This window comes from Salvelinus alpinus, chromosome 26 (assembly GCF_045679555.1).
Source record: "Salvelinus alpinus chromosome 26, SLU_Salpinus.1, whole genome shotgun sequence".
Taxonomy (NCBI): Eukaryota; Metazoa; Chordata; class Actinopteri; order Salmoniformes; family Salmonidae; genus Salvelinus; species Salvelinus alpinus.
The window spans coordinates 9,124,940-9,144,109 of NC_092111.1; the positions used below are offsets into that span (position 1 = coordinate 9,124,940).

General features: G+C 43.6%; 1 protein-coding gene across 1 annotated transcript; it reads left to right on the forward strand.

Moving 5' to 3' along the window:
- Window positions 1-611: 611 nt before the first annotated feature.
- LOC139554601 (solute carrier family 2, facilitated glucose transporter member 1-like) lies at window positions 612-19,141 on the forward strand. The gene is made up of 11 exons (XM_071367531.1): window positions 612-1,029; window positions 1,422-1,608; window positions 8,328-8,429; window positions 9,081-9,241; window positions 9,975-10,215; window positions 10,986-11,148; window positions 14,721-14,908; window positions 15,360-15,464; window positions 15,554-15,652; window positions 15,852-16,055; window positions 16,187-19,141. The coding sequence occupies exons 2-11, from the start codon at window positions 1,594-1,596 to the stop codon at window positions 16,463-16,465; spliced, it is 1,557 nt and encodes a 518-aa protein (XP_071223632.1). The 5' UTR covers window positions 612-1,029; window positions 1,422-1,593; the 3' UTR covers window positions 16,466-19,141.
- The last annotated feature ends 29 nt before the right edge of the window (window positions 19,142-19,170 follow it).

The following is a 19,170-nucleotide window of genomic DNA, read 5'->3' on the forward strand; positions in this document are numbered from 1 at the left end:
GATGCTGCAACATCAACTGTTTGTGCCATGTTACTCCAACACACATGTCAAAAGTATTTTTGGCCTGTATTGGCCAAAATATTGTAGGCCTTCTTTTATATTGAGAATAATGGGGCACTGTGTAAGGGAGCATTTATTTTGGCCTATGGTCTGAATAATTACTAAGAGCTTTGCTCTTTATTTGGTAACAAAGCCTACAAGTTAACAATGTAAATACTTACGAACAACATTTGTTTCATTCTGCTTGTACATGTTGACTGAATAACCCTGAGGCATGGGCTACTCTGTTATTATCCTCACACTGGGACACGAGATTTCTGACAGCCATGTGATGTAATACCCAATACAGTTATTTAGTTTCAGTCCAACTGGCTCTTACAAATTCTGCTTGAGAACAAGATACGGGAGTCAATTTATTCAGCATATGTCTATAAACCTTATTGTCGAACTGGCCTATGTTACAACTTCATCCATTTAAACAAATATTAGATGGGAAGAATAAGGTCGCACGAAAGCGCATCCAAATGGATGGATCACTATCCGTATCGCGTTCGGTGACAGGCGCGTGATGCGTTGCTTTGGTACACGCGTAGCTGCAGCAGCATACATCAGCTGATCACTCTCAAGGTCGACTTCGCAGAGCATCATGGGGAGTACACTGAATCCACTGGTTCTACCCGGGGACCGCTACATCCCCAACAACTAAAACAACGCTGGTTCACCATCACCACCATAATAGGAGAATCACGCCTTTGCCCATGACGGCATAGCTGTCAGGAGATGCGATGCAAAATAGCGAGTCACGGATAAATCAGAAAGGAGGTTGGTTACGCAGAGAGCATCTCGTTTTTCATAGGTTGATGGAAGCTGGGCTATTGTCGAAGGGGAACGTCGCGCATCCACTACACGAACCTGAGCTATAGGAAACGAATAACGTAGACATTTTCAAGAGGCTGTTTTTATAGTACCGCATTGGTGCCAGTGGAATCGTTAAGGGTGAGAGGGGAATAGCACGTCTGATCACGACAGGTGAATTGCGCAAATTGCTTGATTTATACTATCATATAACATATGTATGTCAGCATTGCTGACAAATCGTCCGTATGAAGGATTGATAGTAGGTCAAGTATACTGCTTGTTTGCCCGTTAAGAAGGCACCCGGCATCGTGTGGTAATGGCTCCATTTGACCGCCAAGTCTTTTTTTTGCATTTCATAGAGTAGTGATTTTTAAGCGAGGTAGCCTAACAACTGGACATAAAATAAACAAATTGAATGGAATCGTAAACGATTGAATACATTGCTATCTATGAAGATGTTATAAAGTAAGCTAGTCAGATATGAAATGATAAAACAATGTTATTTTAGGGCTACTTGAGATGAATTCGTAAAAGCAGCAGGGTAACGTTGTTGTTCTACTCAGTTTCAGCACCAAGGACAGCGACGTATCAGTTCCTTATTTTTGAGGCTGCAGCTTTGAAGACTGGGCGGTTCCGCAAGCCTTTTCCACCTGAAGATCTTTTCTCTTGTCCTCCTGTCCTGTTTGTCAACTTCTCATCAAGAGCTGCTTTTTGTTATTGAGTATTGCACTGAAGATGGTGGAGGAGGAGGTAGGTGCTGCTCCCTAATATAACAATGTGGACATAGTAGTAGCCTATGCTGCTGTTATTATATGCTGACCACGCACTACTCAGCTATACTAGACTTTGACCATACAATGTGTGGCCCCTGAAAAGGTCCCTTAACCTTTTTATGAGTACAATCCACCAAATTATTTCCAATTCTGTTGCATGCAGTCAGAATGTCATGTGACTGTTCAAAACCCACTTCATAGTGGTGTGTGTTGTACTGTCTGATGCTGTATATCAGTGAGTCATCCTCATCTTCTATGCTGAGTTTCCATGAGCGAACCAGTGATAGAATTGGACAGTTTACTCTTCTATGAATTATAGGGTCCAGAAATAGCTTTTTTTTTTTTGTTGTTATGCCTTTCCTATAATGCAAATTGGATGTCATTTAATTTAGTTGAGAGAGAGAGAGAGAGAGAGAGAGAGAGAGAGAGAGAGAAAGAGAGAGGTATTTCCCCTTCAACAATGCATTGGTGCAAGGAGCAGCAATGTCATGTTTTATCGCTGTGTGTTTTTGGTCTATTTTTAGCAAGTGCCAATTTAACCGTCACCTCCAGGCAGTTGTTATGACAATGAGGAAGAGACAGATTCTCTTGGATGAAGGGGGCTATGGAAGAAGCCATGTGTGCATCCATAGAAACAGGGAGGGTGAAAGAGATGCAGTCTGGGAGGGGCTGTGGAAGAAGTGGTGTATTATATCATTAGAAAGAAAGGGAGGGGAACAAAAAGAGGGACAGAGAGATGAAGCCCTGAGACAGAATCAGAATGTACAGCTCACTCAGATCAGATAAATAAGTTCCACTTCTGTGACTCTGAAAAGGACTACAACCCTGTAGCATGGGGGGTTGCAAACAACCCTATTTCTAGGCTACTAGCACAGAGTTGCATTGTAAACATAATTGAGGTATGACGGTGCGCAATCGTGGAATGAACACCCAGCATTTGAAGAGCTCTTTTACCACAATCTTATTTTAAAACTCTCTCAACTCTAATCTTATTTCATGACTTGGGTGTTCTTTTAAAATGACGCATTCAATATTGATCAAATTACTGTACTAATCAAGAGAATTTTACAGATTAGTTCACTGTTTTGAATGCATCTCATGGCTGCTTGTTTCTACTGAGTAATTGGGACTTGACAGGTAGCGAGGGGGGTTAGGGTAAGAGAAGAAGAGAGATGGGGAGTGGTGGAAGGTGCACTTCAGTATATAAACAGAGAGATAGGGGGAGGGAAGAGAGAGAAGGGGGGGAGCGGGTATGGTGGGGGCTACGGTGTATTGCTCCTGTTTGTTTAGAGTGTGTTAAAATACCACAGACTGTCACAGTGTACGTTTTGCGGACACACACTTTGTCTTGTGATACATCCCTGCCTACTTCAGTTCCTGTTTTTCATTGGGATGTCTGTTATAGATTTGTATGGCTTTTGTGAAAACAGTTCCACTATTTAATGGAGCCCCCATCACTTTGGGAGACCTTCCCGTCAAAACAGAGAGGTACAAACACAGCAAATATATACCATTCAAATATGTTTGGAAATCTGACAAATGGTGATGAGTAGGAGAAGAGATGGAAAGGCAGTGTTTATAATGAACCAGAATTGCATCATTCAACTATAGTTAGATGTAAAGTGATGCAAAGATCAAATAAATTATACCGATGCCAAGAACATTTTATCAGGTATGAAGGGAAGACAAAGGGCTGTGAGAAATAGGTTTAACTCGGGACACATGAAAGCTGGGGTGTATACGAAGGGTACCGGGCAGCAGAAGACGAACAGCAGAGGGACTAATCATTTTAGAGGTGGGAAACAGGCCAATAAACGGGGGATAGAGTTTGCGGGATTCCACCCGGAGGTGCAGATCCCAGGTGGATAGCCATAACTTCTGTCAGAGACGATACCAAGGAGCCAGGGTCCGATGGCGATCCGCTTGTCCTCCAGGTACGACGACAGCTGCATACAAACATCTGGGCAGAAGGTACGCCGACCTCTTCCTCCTGCTCAGAGAAGAGCGGGGGCTGATACACCAGGGAACATTCAAAGGGCGATAGGCCCGTGGCAGAGCAGGGAAGGGTGTTGCATGCGTATTCCACCCACACAAGCTGCTGGCTCCAGGTGGTGGGGTTGGCGGAGATCAGGCAGCGTAGAGTTGTCTCAAGGGCCTGGTTGGCTCGCTCCGACTGCCCATTGAACCCAAAGGACAGCCTGGCCGACGACCCAATGAGGGTGCAGAACGCCTTCCAGAACCGGAATGAGAACTGAGGGCCACGGTCGTAGACCATGTCCACGGGCAGTCCATGGATCCGGAAGACGTGCTGCACCATGAGCTGGGCCGTCTCCTTGGCTGAGGGTAGTTTGGGGAAAGGAATGAAGTGGGAGGCCTTGGAAAACCGGTCGCCCACCGGCAGGATGGCAGTGTTGCCCTCAGACGGGGAAACCCATTACGAAATCCAGGGATATGTGGGACCAGGGACGGTGAGGGGCAGGCAGAGGTTGCAGAAGGCCAGCCGGAGCTTACCGAGGAGTCTTGTTCTGAGCACACACCGTGCAAGTGGTGATGAATGCAGAGACGTCAGGAACAATGGTGGGCCACCAAAAGCGTCGTCGCACAAATGGCAGTGTTCGCCGGGAGCCTGGGTGACAGGCAAGCCTGGAGGAATGGGCCCACTCCAGGACCGCGGAGCGGACAATGTCAGGCACGTACCGGTTATCTGCCCCCCCCCCCCAGGGTTCGGCAGGGACCGCTGCGCCTCCCGGACCTGTTTCCTGATACCTCAGCTGATTGCCGTCGCCAGGCACGAGGTGGGAAGGATGGTCTCGGGCTCCGGGGTGGCAGCCTTAGGGTTATAGCGGCAAGACAGGGCATCCGGTTTGACATTCTTGGACCCCAGTAGAAGAGGGAAAAGTTGAACCGGGTAAACAGCAGGGTCCATCTTGCTTGCCTGGAGTTGAGGCGCTTGGAGGTGCGGAGATACTCCATGTTTTTGTGGTCGGTCCACATAATGAACGGATGTTCCGCCCCTTTGAGCCAGTGCCTCCATTCCTCCAATACCATCTTCACCACAAGAAGCTCCCGATTCCCCACATCAGACCGTCTGAGACTTCCGGGATGGCTCGGAGGCGATGTGGAATCCCTGGACGTGCGAGTGACATCGAATTCCCTCTCCATCCGTCGTTCCCACAATCTCCCATTGATGCGGATGGTCAAAGTGATGAGGGAGTCAAGATCCATGGGCAACTCCCGAGCCACAAGCTTGTCCTTAACCTCCTCAGAAATGCCATGCAGGAACATGTCGAACAATGCTTCCGGGTTCCACGCACTCTCTGCTGCCAACGTGCGGAAATCCACCGCATAGTCAGCCCCTGCGCGGGCGTCCTGCCTGAGCTGGATTAGCTTCCTTCCTCACCTCTCCCACGAACACCTTCAGGCTCACGCATATGGTCGGGTGCTGTTCCCATACGGCGGTAGCCCAGGTGAGAGCCCTTCCAGACATTAGTGTGATGAGGTAGGCTATTCTGGAGCGATCCGAGGGGAAGGAGGAGGCCTGAAGCTCAAAAATGAGGGCACACTGAGCTAAAAACGCATGACAGGTGCTCGACTCTCCATTAAAGAGTTCCGGGGGAGGTAACCGGGGCTCCCGGGAAGGAGGAGTGGCCGGTGGGGCGGCGCTGCTAACCGCCGAGTTACTGAGGGGCGGTGGAGTTACCACCATGGCAGGCTGCCCACCAGCCAACCTGCGGAATTGCTCCCGCAGCATGTCCAACGCCTAGTCATGGCGCTCAGCCAACGTTTGGACCCCCTCCATCAGCCCACGAAGCAACTCCTCGTGCCTACCTATGGAGGCTCCTTGGGAGGAGATGGCGTTGATCAGGTGGCCCGGGTCTGCTTTTTCAATCATGGCCAGTTTGTACTATCAGGTATGAAGGGAAGACCCAGATGCAGACCACGTCGAATAAACGGTACCGGGCGGCAGGCAGGCTCAGGGTCTGTGTAAGTCAGAGGTCGGTAATCCAGAGGGGGGGCAGCAGTACAGGTCGGCAGGCAGGCTCTGGGTCAGGGACAGGACAGGCAAGTGTCGAAACCGGGAGGGCAATAAAAGAGAGACTAGAAAAAGCAGGAGGTGTGACACAAAACGCTGGTTGACTCGAACAAACAAGACGAACTGGCAACAGTCCAACAGAGAACACAAGTATAAATACACAGGGGATAATGGGGAAGATGGGCGACACCTGGAGATGGTGGAGTGGAGACAATCACAAAGACAGGTGAAACAGATCAGGGTGTGACACATTTTTTAGCTTATTATTTCATTGTATTCACAAGGCAATTTACAAGCAACAGTTGGGGCCTTAACATTTCCTATACTGATCCCTCACATTTCTTCTCTCAACACCTCTTCAACCACAAGCTCTATAGGTGGACCAAAGAGCACCTAATCCGTGAGGCATGGCCAGTCCAGTATCACATAACCTCTAACAATATGCCTTCTCAGCAGTGTCTCTGCATAGAGTTCTATATTACTGGATTCAGCAGAAAAGACCCAGTGACCTGATGTATGTGGCCTTCAAGGAGTTTCATTTGAGAACTGGCTACAGGGCCATTTAAGAACACAGCCAAATGTAAATGGCCTGCATTTTGGTATCCAGCGTGTACCCTTATGTATATGCATAAGGCTATAAAGTGGTCTGCTAATGTTATAATGTATACTCTAACAGAGGTGGGCAACTCCAGTCCTCGAGGGCCTGATTGGTGTCACAGTTTTGACCCAGCCCCAGTGAACATACCTGACTCCAATAATCACCTAATCAAGATCTTCAGTTTAGAATGCAATTTGATTAATCAGATGTGTTTGCTAGGGATGGAGAAAAAGTGTGGTGAAAGACTGGTGAAATACCTTTTGTATAGAAATGTCCCTGAGTAAGCCCTCTTCATAAAGGTGGAAACACCTTAGACCCAAATAACTATAGACCTATATCAGTAATATCTGTTCAATAGCTAAAATCTTTGAGAAGTTAATGTATTCCCAATTTTACCCTTCCAATCTGGCTTTAGACCCAACCATTCTGCTACTACAGAATTAATGAAACTTACTAATGATATCAATTCTTCATCTGACCAAGGCAAACGAACTGTTGCCATCTTTATTGATTTTACAAAATAATTTGATTTAGGCAATCATTCTAATTCACCAGGAAAACTTTAAAACATCGGTTTCACTAACAGATCACTGAACTGGTTCCATGTATATCTTAGCAATATAAAATAATGTGTTTTCATAGGACACAAATCACAACTTCTTGTACTCAGTATAGGTGTACCTCAAGGCTCAGTATTGACCCCCCCCCCCCCTTATTTTCTCTATATTCAAACAAGCAACTCCAAAATGATTTGACCACTTTACAAAAATGGTTTCTTGCAAATAATTTGGTTTTAAATCAAACAAAGTCCTATGTCATGCTGTTTGGTACACAGCAAAGAATAAACTCCACAGCTAACAATTTCAAAATTCATGGAACAATGCTCGAAAGTGTTGAAATATCTGAATTATCTTTTTGAAAGCATATGGATTATATTGGAAAAACAATGAACTATAAGCGTGATTTACTGTATCCATTAAAAAGACCTTAGTTAATCCAACTGCTGCTTCCTGTCCTAGACTCTGGTGACATTATCTATCAAAACACAACCAACACCTTACTTTGTGAATTAGATGTCACTTATAACCATCTTTGCAGATTCCTTCTTGGATGCCATTTTAAGACATCATTGCACTAAATGGTCTGCCACTCCCAAACAGAAGACAACTGCATTGGTACCAATTTATTTTTTAAATGCATCAACTTAAATGTCCCTGTATAGGAACACCTAACTTTACAAGACTCGCACTACTCCTTTCGACAACAGCAGCAATTACAAATTCCAAGGGTACATCCTGAGATTGGAGTAAGATCTTTCAGATACAAAGGCCCAACTGACTGAAATAATTTACCTATAGAAATCAGGGCATTAAAATCCCACAGTGAATTTAAGAAAGTTATTTTTCAAATGTTAAGAACAAACTGTTTGCGTTTTTAACTTAATAAAAACATCCCCATGTGAAGATATTTGTAAATATTGTATATACCTGTCTGTATGTATATATTATAGGTACTTAGTTGTATTAGTAGTTTTAGCAATAGTCTGTATTAGTTGTAAGCCTATTAGTAGTTGTACAATAACTTTTTGATGTTGTCAATATACGTTTTTATTGTTATTTCATGGTTATTATTATTAGACAATAGTTGACATATTATTCTTGCTACTAAGTATAATTTTTATTCATTTGGACACAAGAGATTTCATCCTGCAAAATATTGAATAAATAATGAAATATTCAGTAGTGGTACAGGTCGAGAGAAGAATAAAGGTGGTTCAGGAAACGTGTAAACTTGTCTGAGACTTCGGGAAGTTTAGGCTTTACCTCAGTGAGCTAATGCTGTATGAAGTCACGTAGGCCGCAGATGACTTGGGTTTGATACCCGGCCAGAGACATTAGAATAGCTTAACCTTTAACTGTATGATGTCATTTCCAGACAGTGCATGTACAACAGTATTAATGCCTCTGACAGAGTTTTAGTTTTACACTGTAGGGGCTCCTTGATCTGAATGTACTGTGCATAAACCCCTGATAACACCATTCCCATCCCATTCTGTCTCTAACAGAAAAAGCAGGTGACAGGATACCTCCTGTTCTCCCTGGCCACTGCAGTCATTGGCTCGCTGCAGTTTGGCTACAACACAGGAGTCATTAATGCACCGGAACAGGTTTGTAGGTTTATTTTGTGTTTTCTTATAACAGTGAAAGCATGTGTGGGTTTTGGTTTTGTTAAACTGTATGTTATGTTTAATCACTATACTATTGCACTGCGCTTCATCAAGCATTAAATCAAGAGATAGTATCTTCAAAACGCTTTATCTCTAATCATTCTCTGTCACGTTCGTTATAGCGATGAGACCAAAGCGCAGCGTGATTTGAATGCATCTTCTTTTAATAAAGAAAGAACACGGAATGAACTATACAAAAACAACAAAACGAACGTGACGCTATATAATCATAGTGCTGACACAAGCAACTAAACATAGACATAGATAATCACCCACGAAATACTCAAGGAATATGGCTGCCTAAATATGGTTCCCAATCAGAGACAACGATAAACAGCTGCCTCTAATTGAGAACCAATCTAGGCAACCATAGACATACAAAACCCCTAGACTAGTGACAACCCCATAAACATACAAAAACCCTAGACAGGACAAAAACATATAATCACCCATGTCACACCCTGACCTAACCAAAATAATAAAGAAAACAAAGAATACTAAGGTCAGGGCGTGACATTCTCTCTCTCTCTCTCTCCCTCTTCTTTTCTCGCCCTCTCCCTCTCTCTCTCTATCTACCCCTCGCCTGTTTAGAAACTGCGGGCTTTCTTCAACAACACGTGGATGGAGAGGTATGGCGAGCCCATCAAACCAGGAACGTGTACCATTGTGTGGAGCTTTTCGGTGGCCGTCTTTAGTGTGGGCGGCATGGTGGGCTCCTTCAGTGTCGGAGTGATGGCAGACAGATTTGGGAGGTGAGGAGTCACCCAGTATTCACCTATTTCACCCCGGTGCCATTTTTCACTGACTATCGTTTGATTTCTAATGTTAACATTTCCGAACAGGGTAGCAAGTGCAGTTCTCAATGCAAAACCCCAAAACGTTGACATGTAGATTAAAAACCACTGCACCTTCACACAATGTAATATTATTTGAGTCAGGATACTTAGAATAACATTGCCAGTGCATTGTCAGTCATCTGCACTGATTTTAAAAGACACAACCATTTATCAGCTACCCACACATTGTCGATGGTACAACAATCAGCTGTGAATAAGGTTTATTAAAAGTATTGGGAATGTTTTCCTTAGGAGTGAATTTAGTCACTCTCCAGTTCTGGTCTTTTCCTTCGTCTATTTTTGTTTCTGCCTCTGCTAAGCTGTCAGAACCAATGAGTCTCCAAGGAGTCAGCGGAGTGTGATTGGAATCGCTGCAAACTATTAAACTATTCCTCTGTTTCCTTCTCCCACTACTTCCCTCTACATCTCACTCTCCCTCCCTCTTAACCTCTCTCTCTGTCTATCTCTTACTCTACATGTTGTCTCTTAACCCTCCAATCTGTATGTGTGTGTGTGTGTGTGTGTGTGTGTGTGTGTGTGTGTGTGTGTGTGTGTGTGTGTGTGTGTGTGTGTGTGTGTGTGTGTGTGTGTGTGTGTGTGTGTGTGTGTGTGTGTGTGTGTGTGTGTGTCTCGGGGTATTGGGATAAAGGAAATTGTCCATGTTCCTGGTCAACATCCTGGCTGTGATTGGAGGCCTCCTCATGGGTTTCTCCACCCTCTGCTCCTCCTACGAGATGGTCATCGCCGGACGCCTCGTCATCGGCCTCTTCTGCGGCCTCTTCACAGGCCTTACGCCCATGTACGTGGGGGAGCTGTCCCCCACCCCTCTACGGGGCGCCTTCGGCACCTTGCACCAGCTGGGCGTGGTGATTGGCATCCTCGTGGCTCAGGTCAGACCTTGATGGCAGCCATCTTGATTTCTGCCCATTAACTTAGGAATAGTCTTAACATGTACAGTACCATACCATGTGTCTGCTTGTGATGCTGGGAATAAAGTCCCCATATAAGAATATAATGTTTTATGTGCGTATTGGGAGTATTCTTATATGCAGTGGTAAAAAATTTGGTGGGTAAACATTATTGCCATTAGCAATAATAAAGTTATGGCCCCTATACTTTCAACGTATTTTCCCGCAAAAGGTGGGTAAATGCTCATGCTGAATAAAAAAAAAAGGCGCATAAACGACATTTACTTGCGTTTACTCTCCACTACACCACTGCTTATATGATTAAGTTGTAACCGGCAGACATTCCGATTTCTGATCACGCACCCTTGCCTCTTAACATTGGAGTAATGTCGTTGTCTAATTATATGCTAATTATTGTAATTATTGAATGAATATTCAACAATTTTTTAATAGGCGACTACATCTTGCTCTAAGAATACAATTAGTAATATTCCTCCCCTTCATTTTCTCCCACACACTGTCATGAAACCTTCTCCATTTGAATCCCTTTATAGAACTGCCTCATCCATTCCATGCCACCAATGGATTAGTGTATTGTTTAATACTATCAACCATAGTGTATATCCCATCAGTGCTTCCCATCCCATCAACGTACAGTATATCCCATTGATGTTTGCATGTAAGCTGTGGTGCTGTGAATGAAACACTCCTGGTAGTAAAGTTAATCCTATCTAAACCTCTCTGTGTTGTAGATCTTTGGCTTGGAGTCTCTGCTGGGGTCGGACAAGTTGTGGCCTCTGCTGCTGGCTCTGACGGTCGTCCCGGCCATGCTGCAGTGTATTCTGCTGCCCTTCTGTCCGGAGAGCCCTCGCTTCCTCCTCATCAACCAGAACAAGGAGGAGCAGGCCCGCAAAGGTGGGTGCTCCAAACCATAGAAACCATCAAATTGTTGAGGTTTGAGGGGCTTTGCACATTCTAGTAATTCTATAGCTACGCTCCAAACGCAATCATTTACTCTGGATGGTCAGGAGGATAAATGGAAACATTTAACACTCCTATTTTAGCTTGATACCTGGTATTGTATCTATTTGAGGAGAAATAATGTATTAGAATGTAGTAATTTGGCGAGTGGTACAAAGATGCCAATACCAACATACTTGTGTATGTCACAATAAAACATACACTCAGTGGTCAGTCTATTAGGTACACCACCCTGTTCGTGAAAATGGTTTGCTCCTACAGACAGTCAGTCACGTGGCAGTGGCTTGATATATAAAGCAGGCAGACAGGCATGAAGGCATTCAGTTACTGTTCCACTGAATGTTAGAATGGGAAAAACGAGTGATCTAAGGAGCTTTGAGTGTGGTATGATTGTCGGTGCCAGGCAGGCCGGTTTTATTAACTCATAAACGGCCAGCCTCCTTGTGCTTTTTGTGCACGACAGTGTCCAGGGTTTACCAAGAATTGGTGCGACAAACAAAAAACGTCCGGCCTGTGGGCGAAAACAGCTTGTTGATGAAAGGTCGGAAGAGAATGGCAAGAATCGTGCAAGCTAACAGACAGGCAAATAACGGCACAGTACAACAGTGGTGTTCAGAACAGCATCTCGGAATGCACAACTCGCCGGTCCTTGTCACGGATGGGGTATTGCAGCAGACATCCACACCGGGTTCCACTCCTATCAGCTAAAAACAGTGGGCACGCGATCACCAATACTGGACAATTGAGGAATGGAAAAACATTGCCTGGTCCGACGAATCCCGGTTCCTGTTGAGTCAGGATTTTGAGTAAGCAGCATGAGTCCATGCCCCCATCCTGCCTGGTGTGAAAGGTACAGGCTAGTGGAGGTGGTATAATGATGTGTGGAATGTTTTCCTGGCACACTTTACGTCCCTTGATAACAATTGAGCAATGTTTCCATGTCCTGAAGAATTCAGGCTGTTTTGGAAGCAAAGGAGGGTCCGACCCAGTACTATATGGGCGTACCTAATAAGCCCTCATTGGACACTATATATACAAAAGTATGTGGACACCCCTTCAAATTAGTGGATTCGGGTTTTTCAGCCACACCCGTTGCTGACACTCACTACCGAGTTCCAAACTTACTCTGGAAGCAACATCAACAGAGCTTCGTCGGGAGCTTCATGAAATGGGTTTCCATGGCCGAGGATCCGCACTCAAGCATAAGATCACCATGCACAATGCCAAGCGTCGGCTGGAGTGGTGTAAAGCTCGCCGCCATTGGACTCTTGAGCAGTTTAAACGTGTTCTCTGGAGTGATGAATCACACTTCACCATCTTGCAGTCCGACGGACAAATCTGGGTTTGGCGGATGCCAGGAGAACGCTACCTGCCCGAATGCATAGTGCCAACTGTAAAGTTTGGTGGAGGAATAATGGTAAGTGGTTCTTTTTCATGGTACGGGCTAGGCTCCTTAGTTCCAGTGAAGGGAAATCTTAATGCTACAGCATATAATGACATTCTAGACGATTCTGCACTCCCAACTTTGTGGCAACAGTTTGGGGAAGGCCCTTTCCTGTTTCAGCATGACAATGCCCCCGTGCAAAAAGTGAGGTCCATACAGAAATGGTTTGTCAAGATCGATGTGGGAGAACGTGGCTGGCCTGTACAGAGACATAACCTCAACCCCATCGAACACCTTTGGGGGGAATTAGAATGCCACCTGCGAGCCAGGCCTAATCGCCCAACATCAGAGCCCGACCTCACTAATGCTCTTGAGGCTGAATGGAAGCAAGTCCCCGCAGCAATGTTCCAACATCTAGTGGAATGCCATTCCACAAGAGTGGAGGCTGTTATAACAGCAAAGGGAGAGACCAACTCCATATTAATGCACATCATTTTGGAATAAGATGTTCGACGAGCACGTGTCCACATACTTTTGGTTATGTAGTGTCTGTTAAATACCCTTGAATGTGAATTGTGCATGCCAAACATAGGCCTGTGGCATTAATGCCCTTCCTCTGACTGGGCATGAATTTAACGCATACAGTGACAGGATTAGACAGGCCAGGCGAGACGAAAGCTTGTTGAGCCAAGAAAAGAGTCCTTGACTGACGCACAGCATAGGCCAACAGCAGGTTTTGAAATCGGTCCCTACAGTATTTCACACTGTGGGGGTCACCTGAGTGCATGTCTTAATCTCCTTTACACTGTTTTGTTTCAAACACACTGCTTTGGTGAAAAAGATAATAAAAAAGGGAACATATGTTTTGGTCAGTCTTTTATGTGACGGGTACCGTAATGAAAGAACTGGCAGGACCATGGACAGCTACTGAACAAACAACTACAACACAGGCCGGTTTTAGTGTTGGTGCTACTGGCTAGTCTGCTAGAAAATGTACTCAACGTATTTAAAGGTTTAATGCAGTTTTTATCTCATTATCAAATCCCTTTTGTCTGACAATTAAGTATCTTACTGTGATAAGACCATTTTAAATTAAAATGGTCAAAAATAAACAAATTAGCCTCTTGGCAAAGAGCAATTCTTCAAGCAATAATTTTGCAAGGAATGCCTTGGAGTGGTCTGAGTGGGGAAGGAAAAACTGAAAATGAGCTGTTATTGGCATAGAGGTTTGAAACTCTCTTATTGGTCTATTAACTAATTTACCGCCTGGTGATGTCACCAGGCAGGCCAAAACTCTATCCCACCAAAAACAGGCTGAAATTTCAGGCGGTCTTATCAAACAGCTCTTATGCTAAAAGGGCATTATCATAATTTTCACCATTTAGGGGCCTCCTGAGTGATGCTGTAGCCTAAGGCACTGCTTTGCAGTCCTGAGGCGACACTACAGACTCGGATTCGATCCCAGGCTGTGTCACAGCCTTCCGTGACTGGGAGCCCCATAGAGCGGGGCACAATTAGAGGGTTTGGCGGGGGGGATTTCCTTGGCTCATTGCGCTCTAGTGACTCCTTGTGGTGGGCTGAGTGCCTACAAGCTGACCTCAGTCGTCAGTTGAACGTTGTTTCCTCCAACACATTGGTGCGACTTGTTTCCGGGTTAAGCGTGCAGTGTGTTAAGAACGCATGACTCGACTTGACCTTCACCTCTCCCAAGCCCGTTGGCGAGTTTCAGTGATGAGACAAGACCGTAACTACCAATTGGGAGGAACAAGGGGGTTATAAACATAAATATTAATCATTTTCATAATTTCACAGTATTATTCCAACCTCATAGTGTGGAAATATTAATAAAACACAGGAAAATCACATTTTTGATCACGCTGGGCCTTTAAAGATGCTTTGCGCTACATTTCTTACTTCCTTCCTCAAAGAAAATGATATCTGTAGGATATCTTGTACAAAACAAAGAAAGATTTATGCACCTAAACTATTTCAATATTTTCTTTAACATATTGTCATTACCTAACGATTTTACAAATACATCCTCTCCTTTTACAACTTGTATGTCCTTCACATTAAAGTGTAACTTATCTGCCTCTCTCACTCTGCCATTTTCTCCCCCCAGCCCTGGTGCGTCTGCGTGGCTTCGACGACGTGAGTAAAGACATGCAGGAGATGAAGGAGGAGAGTTCCAAGATGGCCATGGAGAAGAAGGTGACCATCCCTGAGCTGTTCCGCACCGCAGCCTATCGGCAGCCGCTCCTCATCGCCGTCATGCTCCACCTCTCCCAGCAGCTCTCCGGAATCAATGCTGTGAGTGAACTATGACTCCCAGGGGGCCACAGTACAAACACATTCTAAATAGTTGAAAGGTCACCAAAGATATCTCAGAGGACAGCTTAACAATACAGGGTCGCATTCACTAGGCACGAAACGGAAGAAAAAAGGCAGCGACGGGAAGGTACTATCTGAATTTATCCAATAATAAAAGCTGTGCTACGGTCTGCCCTTATGAAGGCGACCCAGGCCCATGCAGAGTTGAATAGTTGAATAGCATTCAACATGCCTTCTACTCTCAATGATTGCATATTTGGGAGATTTGTTTGGATTATTCGATGGATTAAACATGATTTAATGGACGTACGTTTTACAGTATGATAAAAAATACCACTTTGATAAGATGTGGCTTCCTATTCATTAGAGTGTGGCCTTGTTGCAGATTAAGAACCTAATCTTATTGTCGCCCTCCACCAACCCTGTTCAGGTGTTCTACTATTCAACTGGTATCTTTGAGTCAGCCGGTGTCACCCAACCCATTTACGCCACTATTGGAGCAGGAGCTGTTAACACGGTCTTTACTGTGGTATCTGTAAGTATAACATGCTGCATATATTCGGTTTTTTGTGTTTCTGTTATGTATGTTTACGGTACGGTAACTCCTTTCTCTGTCTTTGTCAGCTCTTCCTGGTCGAGAGGGTGGGACGAAGGACTTTGCATCTCGTCGGATTGGCCGGAATGGCCGTCAGTGCCCTGCTCATGACTATTGCCCTCCTGTTGGTGGGTGTCAGTTTCTATTAGTTGTCACTCAACATAACAGATATGTCATTAATTACATTAATTCATTTTCATTGCTAGTATTGATGATTATCTCCATCTCCCTCCCTCCCTCCTTCCCTCCTTCCCTCTCTTCCCTCCATCTTTCTTTCTTTATTCCTTCCTTCCTTCCCTCTCTCTCTCTCCCTCTCTGTCTGAGTAGAAGGGCTACTCATCTCTGAGCTACCTCAGCATTGGGGCAGTGTTTCTGTTTGTGGCCATGTTTGAGATGGGGCCTGGTCCTATCCCATGGTTCATAGTGGCGGAGCTCTTCTCCCAGGGTCCGCGGCCTGCCGCCATAGCCGTGGCCGGCTGCTGCAACTGGACCGCCAACTTCCTGGTGGGAATCAGCTTCCCCAAACTGGAGGTGTGAGAGGTTTCCCATTAGGGACGAATCCTAAACCACTTAAGTCAAAATGTAAATTAATCATACGCTGACTAATTAGGTTAATTACTGACTTCCACTGTTTTTCTCTCTCTTTGTTTGTAATTCTGTAGGAGCTGTGTGGGCCTTATGTCTTTATCATCTTCATGATCTTACTTATCTTCTTCTTCATCTTCACCTTCATCAAAGTCCCAGAGACCAAGGGCAAGACCTTTGACGAGATCACCCGTGAGTTTGGCGGGAACCCCCTGCCCCCTGCCACCTCTGTGGAAGCTCCTCATAGTAGTATCAGCGTAACACTTTCTGCCTCGCCCATCAAGGAGAAGGTTCCATTGGTGGAGGCGGCAGCAGCAGAGGATAAGTCCAACTCAACTGTACAGGAGAGCTTGTAGAATCCTGTGTTGGGTCAATGGTTAAAGGTCAAGGGTTGGGGGTCAGCTGGTTCAAAAACAGATCAAAGTTTAATTCTTTGGCAGTTCAGGTACATGGGGACGGGTGTTTGACATGAAGGGAAATATACCATGCGTGTACATGGAAAGTCACAACACACATATTTCGGTGGATACAGTAGCTAGGATGAATTAGTGTTATTTTTTCACATTTCTTTCTGTGAATATATTTCTCAACCTATAGGTCAAAATGTGTATTTTAATTGTGTTGCCTTCTTTTACTGAGTGCATCATCATTTAAACAGCTTTTAGTAAAGCCAAAGTGGGTCTAGTCAAAACAAACAACCTCAATAGTGTTTCTGGTAAACAGTAGTTTTAACAGTGAAACAGTAGATTAGGGTCAATTACATTGGTTGGCTTTCATGGTTTAGGAATAGCTTTTATAAATAACCCAATAATCCCAGAATGACCGTACTTGACATCTAATTTCAACAGTTGTTGTATTTGAGAACAAAATAATATGCTTATACCTTACTCAACGTAAGAATCCACTGCTAAACATCACATTCAGATGAGAGAGAGAGAGAGAGAGAAAGAGAGAGAGAGAGAGAGAGAGAGAGAGAGAGAGAGAACTTATTTCACTTTAACTTGCTTTAGGTGCACCTTATTACCCAAATAGAAATCAATTAAAATTCCATGATTGCTAATATACTCTTCAAAAAGCGATTTATGGCAAATTAATCAACATAGGGAATAATTAGAGAAATATTTACCTGAGGGAGTGCTTTTACAGCTAGCCGATAAAACAATACTTTAGGATAGCGTAGAATTGCATTAACTATATTGTCTAAGGGGACTGCAATAGAGGTTTCAAATTAAAAAGGGTTCAACTTTATTCGAAGGATGGGTAACTTTAATGCAGATAGTTATTTTGGATATTAGATTATAATAGATTGTGATATGAGTCGCGATGTTATGAACTTGGATTCGATAAGAATCGACCATAGAGAGCAAAGGACTCCATCGGTTTTCTCTGTGGTATTGAGTGCAATTTTGAATTGTTCTGCTGTGAGAGCGTTCATTAAAAAATATTGAATATGATTATGATGCTTATCTATTCAGTCTGTATTTGGAATAACACAATGGGACTTTAGTTGTGACCAAATGTGAGGATTTGTGCAAAATGCTTTTTAATGACTCCATTTTAAGTCTATACTCTACTTTGTGACACTTTGTCTGAAGATTAACCTTGTGGAAAATGTTTAAAAATATAAATTTATTCAAAGATTTTATTGTATAGATATACTGTAGTATATATATATGTGTGTTACAAAAAAATATATGTATTTTTTATTTGTGGTTGTGTAAATTAGACGTAGTAATTTTTCTCCAAGCACTTTCACAATTTATTTTGCCTAGAAAGATGACAGGGTCATGGCTTTGTTCTTTATTCATATAATATATTGTGGATATATGTATGTATTGCACTGGGAAAAGACATTCCTTTTGATGGTAGTATTCAGTATTTGACCTCTCCTCCAAGGAAAAAACGTTCTTCAATGGCAGCCCTCCCTCACTACTGTTAACAAGACTGTGGTACTTTACTAACTGAACCATACTCAGTTACCTTATGCACATTCACTTATTGTACAAAGTTAGGAAAGTATTTATTTGTAAATATGTATTTTCAAAATGATATTTATATGTTGACTGCAGTGGTTGAATGTCGGCTTGTTCTGGCTTATGGGGTGCCCATCGTCCAATGAGTGAAAAAGAGAAGGAAAGAGAGAACAAGTATTGGATGGTTTCCTAGTAATCCACTGAAGCATTGATATACATTGCTCTATTAACTTTCGGTTAAAGTATTATTTATGTCAAAATGGACACTGGATTTTTTAAAAACAGTTCCCTTACCACTGCTCCACAACACTGCTTCCCTCACTCTCCCTCTCTCTTCCACTTTCCACATGCCTTCCACTTGTTCAGTATCCACCTTATGCTGTCCCCAGTGTGTGCCTAAAAAAGTGTATTTATTTTCAGTTGATGATCATTGTATCCTATATTGTCACAGAGACCTATTCCATTTCACATCAGAAAACCATGTTGTTTTGAAATGGATTTTTACCAATGCGGTTGGTATTGCTTTTATGTTTGTTTTTCCTGGCCTGTGTTCCATGGCCTTCCGTTTACTTTGAGTGATTGTGTTTGTGAGTTCCTTGTTTCTGCTGCTTATTTGTGCCTCTCCTTCAGCTAATGTGTACTGTATGTGTGTTTGTGAACACGTTCTTCCTGCTTCCAAAGTCTTGTACTCTTCTTCTCCATGAGGCACCAAACAAAGGGCATTTAAAGCAAGGTCTATAGCCCAGCCATAAACAATTAAAATGATTAAATAATCAATGTTGATATTGAATTGAAAAATATGGTCTAATTTATAAATATCGAGATCACGTGAAGTGCAGAAAAGCACACTATTGAATCCATTTTGTCATTTTCCTGTATTGAAAAAATGTATCACACAAACAGTATAAATCTGGCTTTGAAATACCCTATGAGACATAATGAAAAATTACAACAAACTAACAACAACCATACAGCCCCATATGTCACATGTATTTGTTTCACTTGTGTTTGTATAAATGAATATACTGTCGTTAAATAAAATATCACACATCTAACAAACACACAACCTCTGATACCTTCTGTACAGA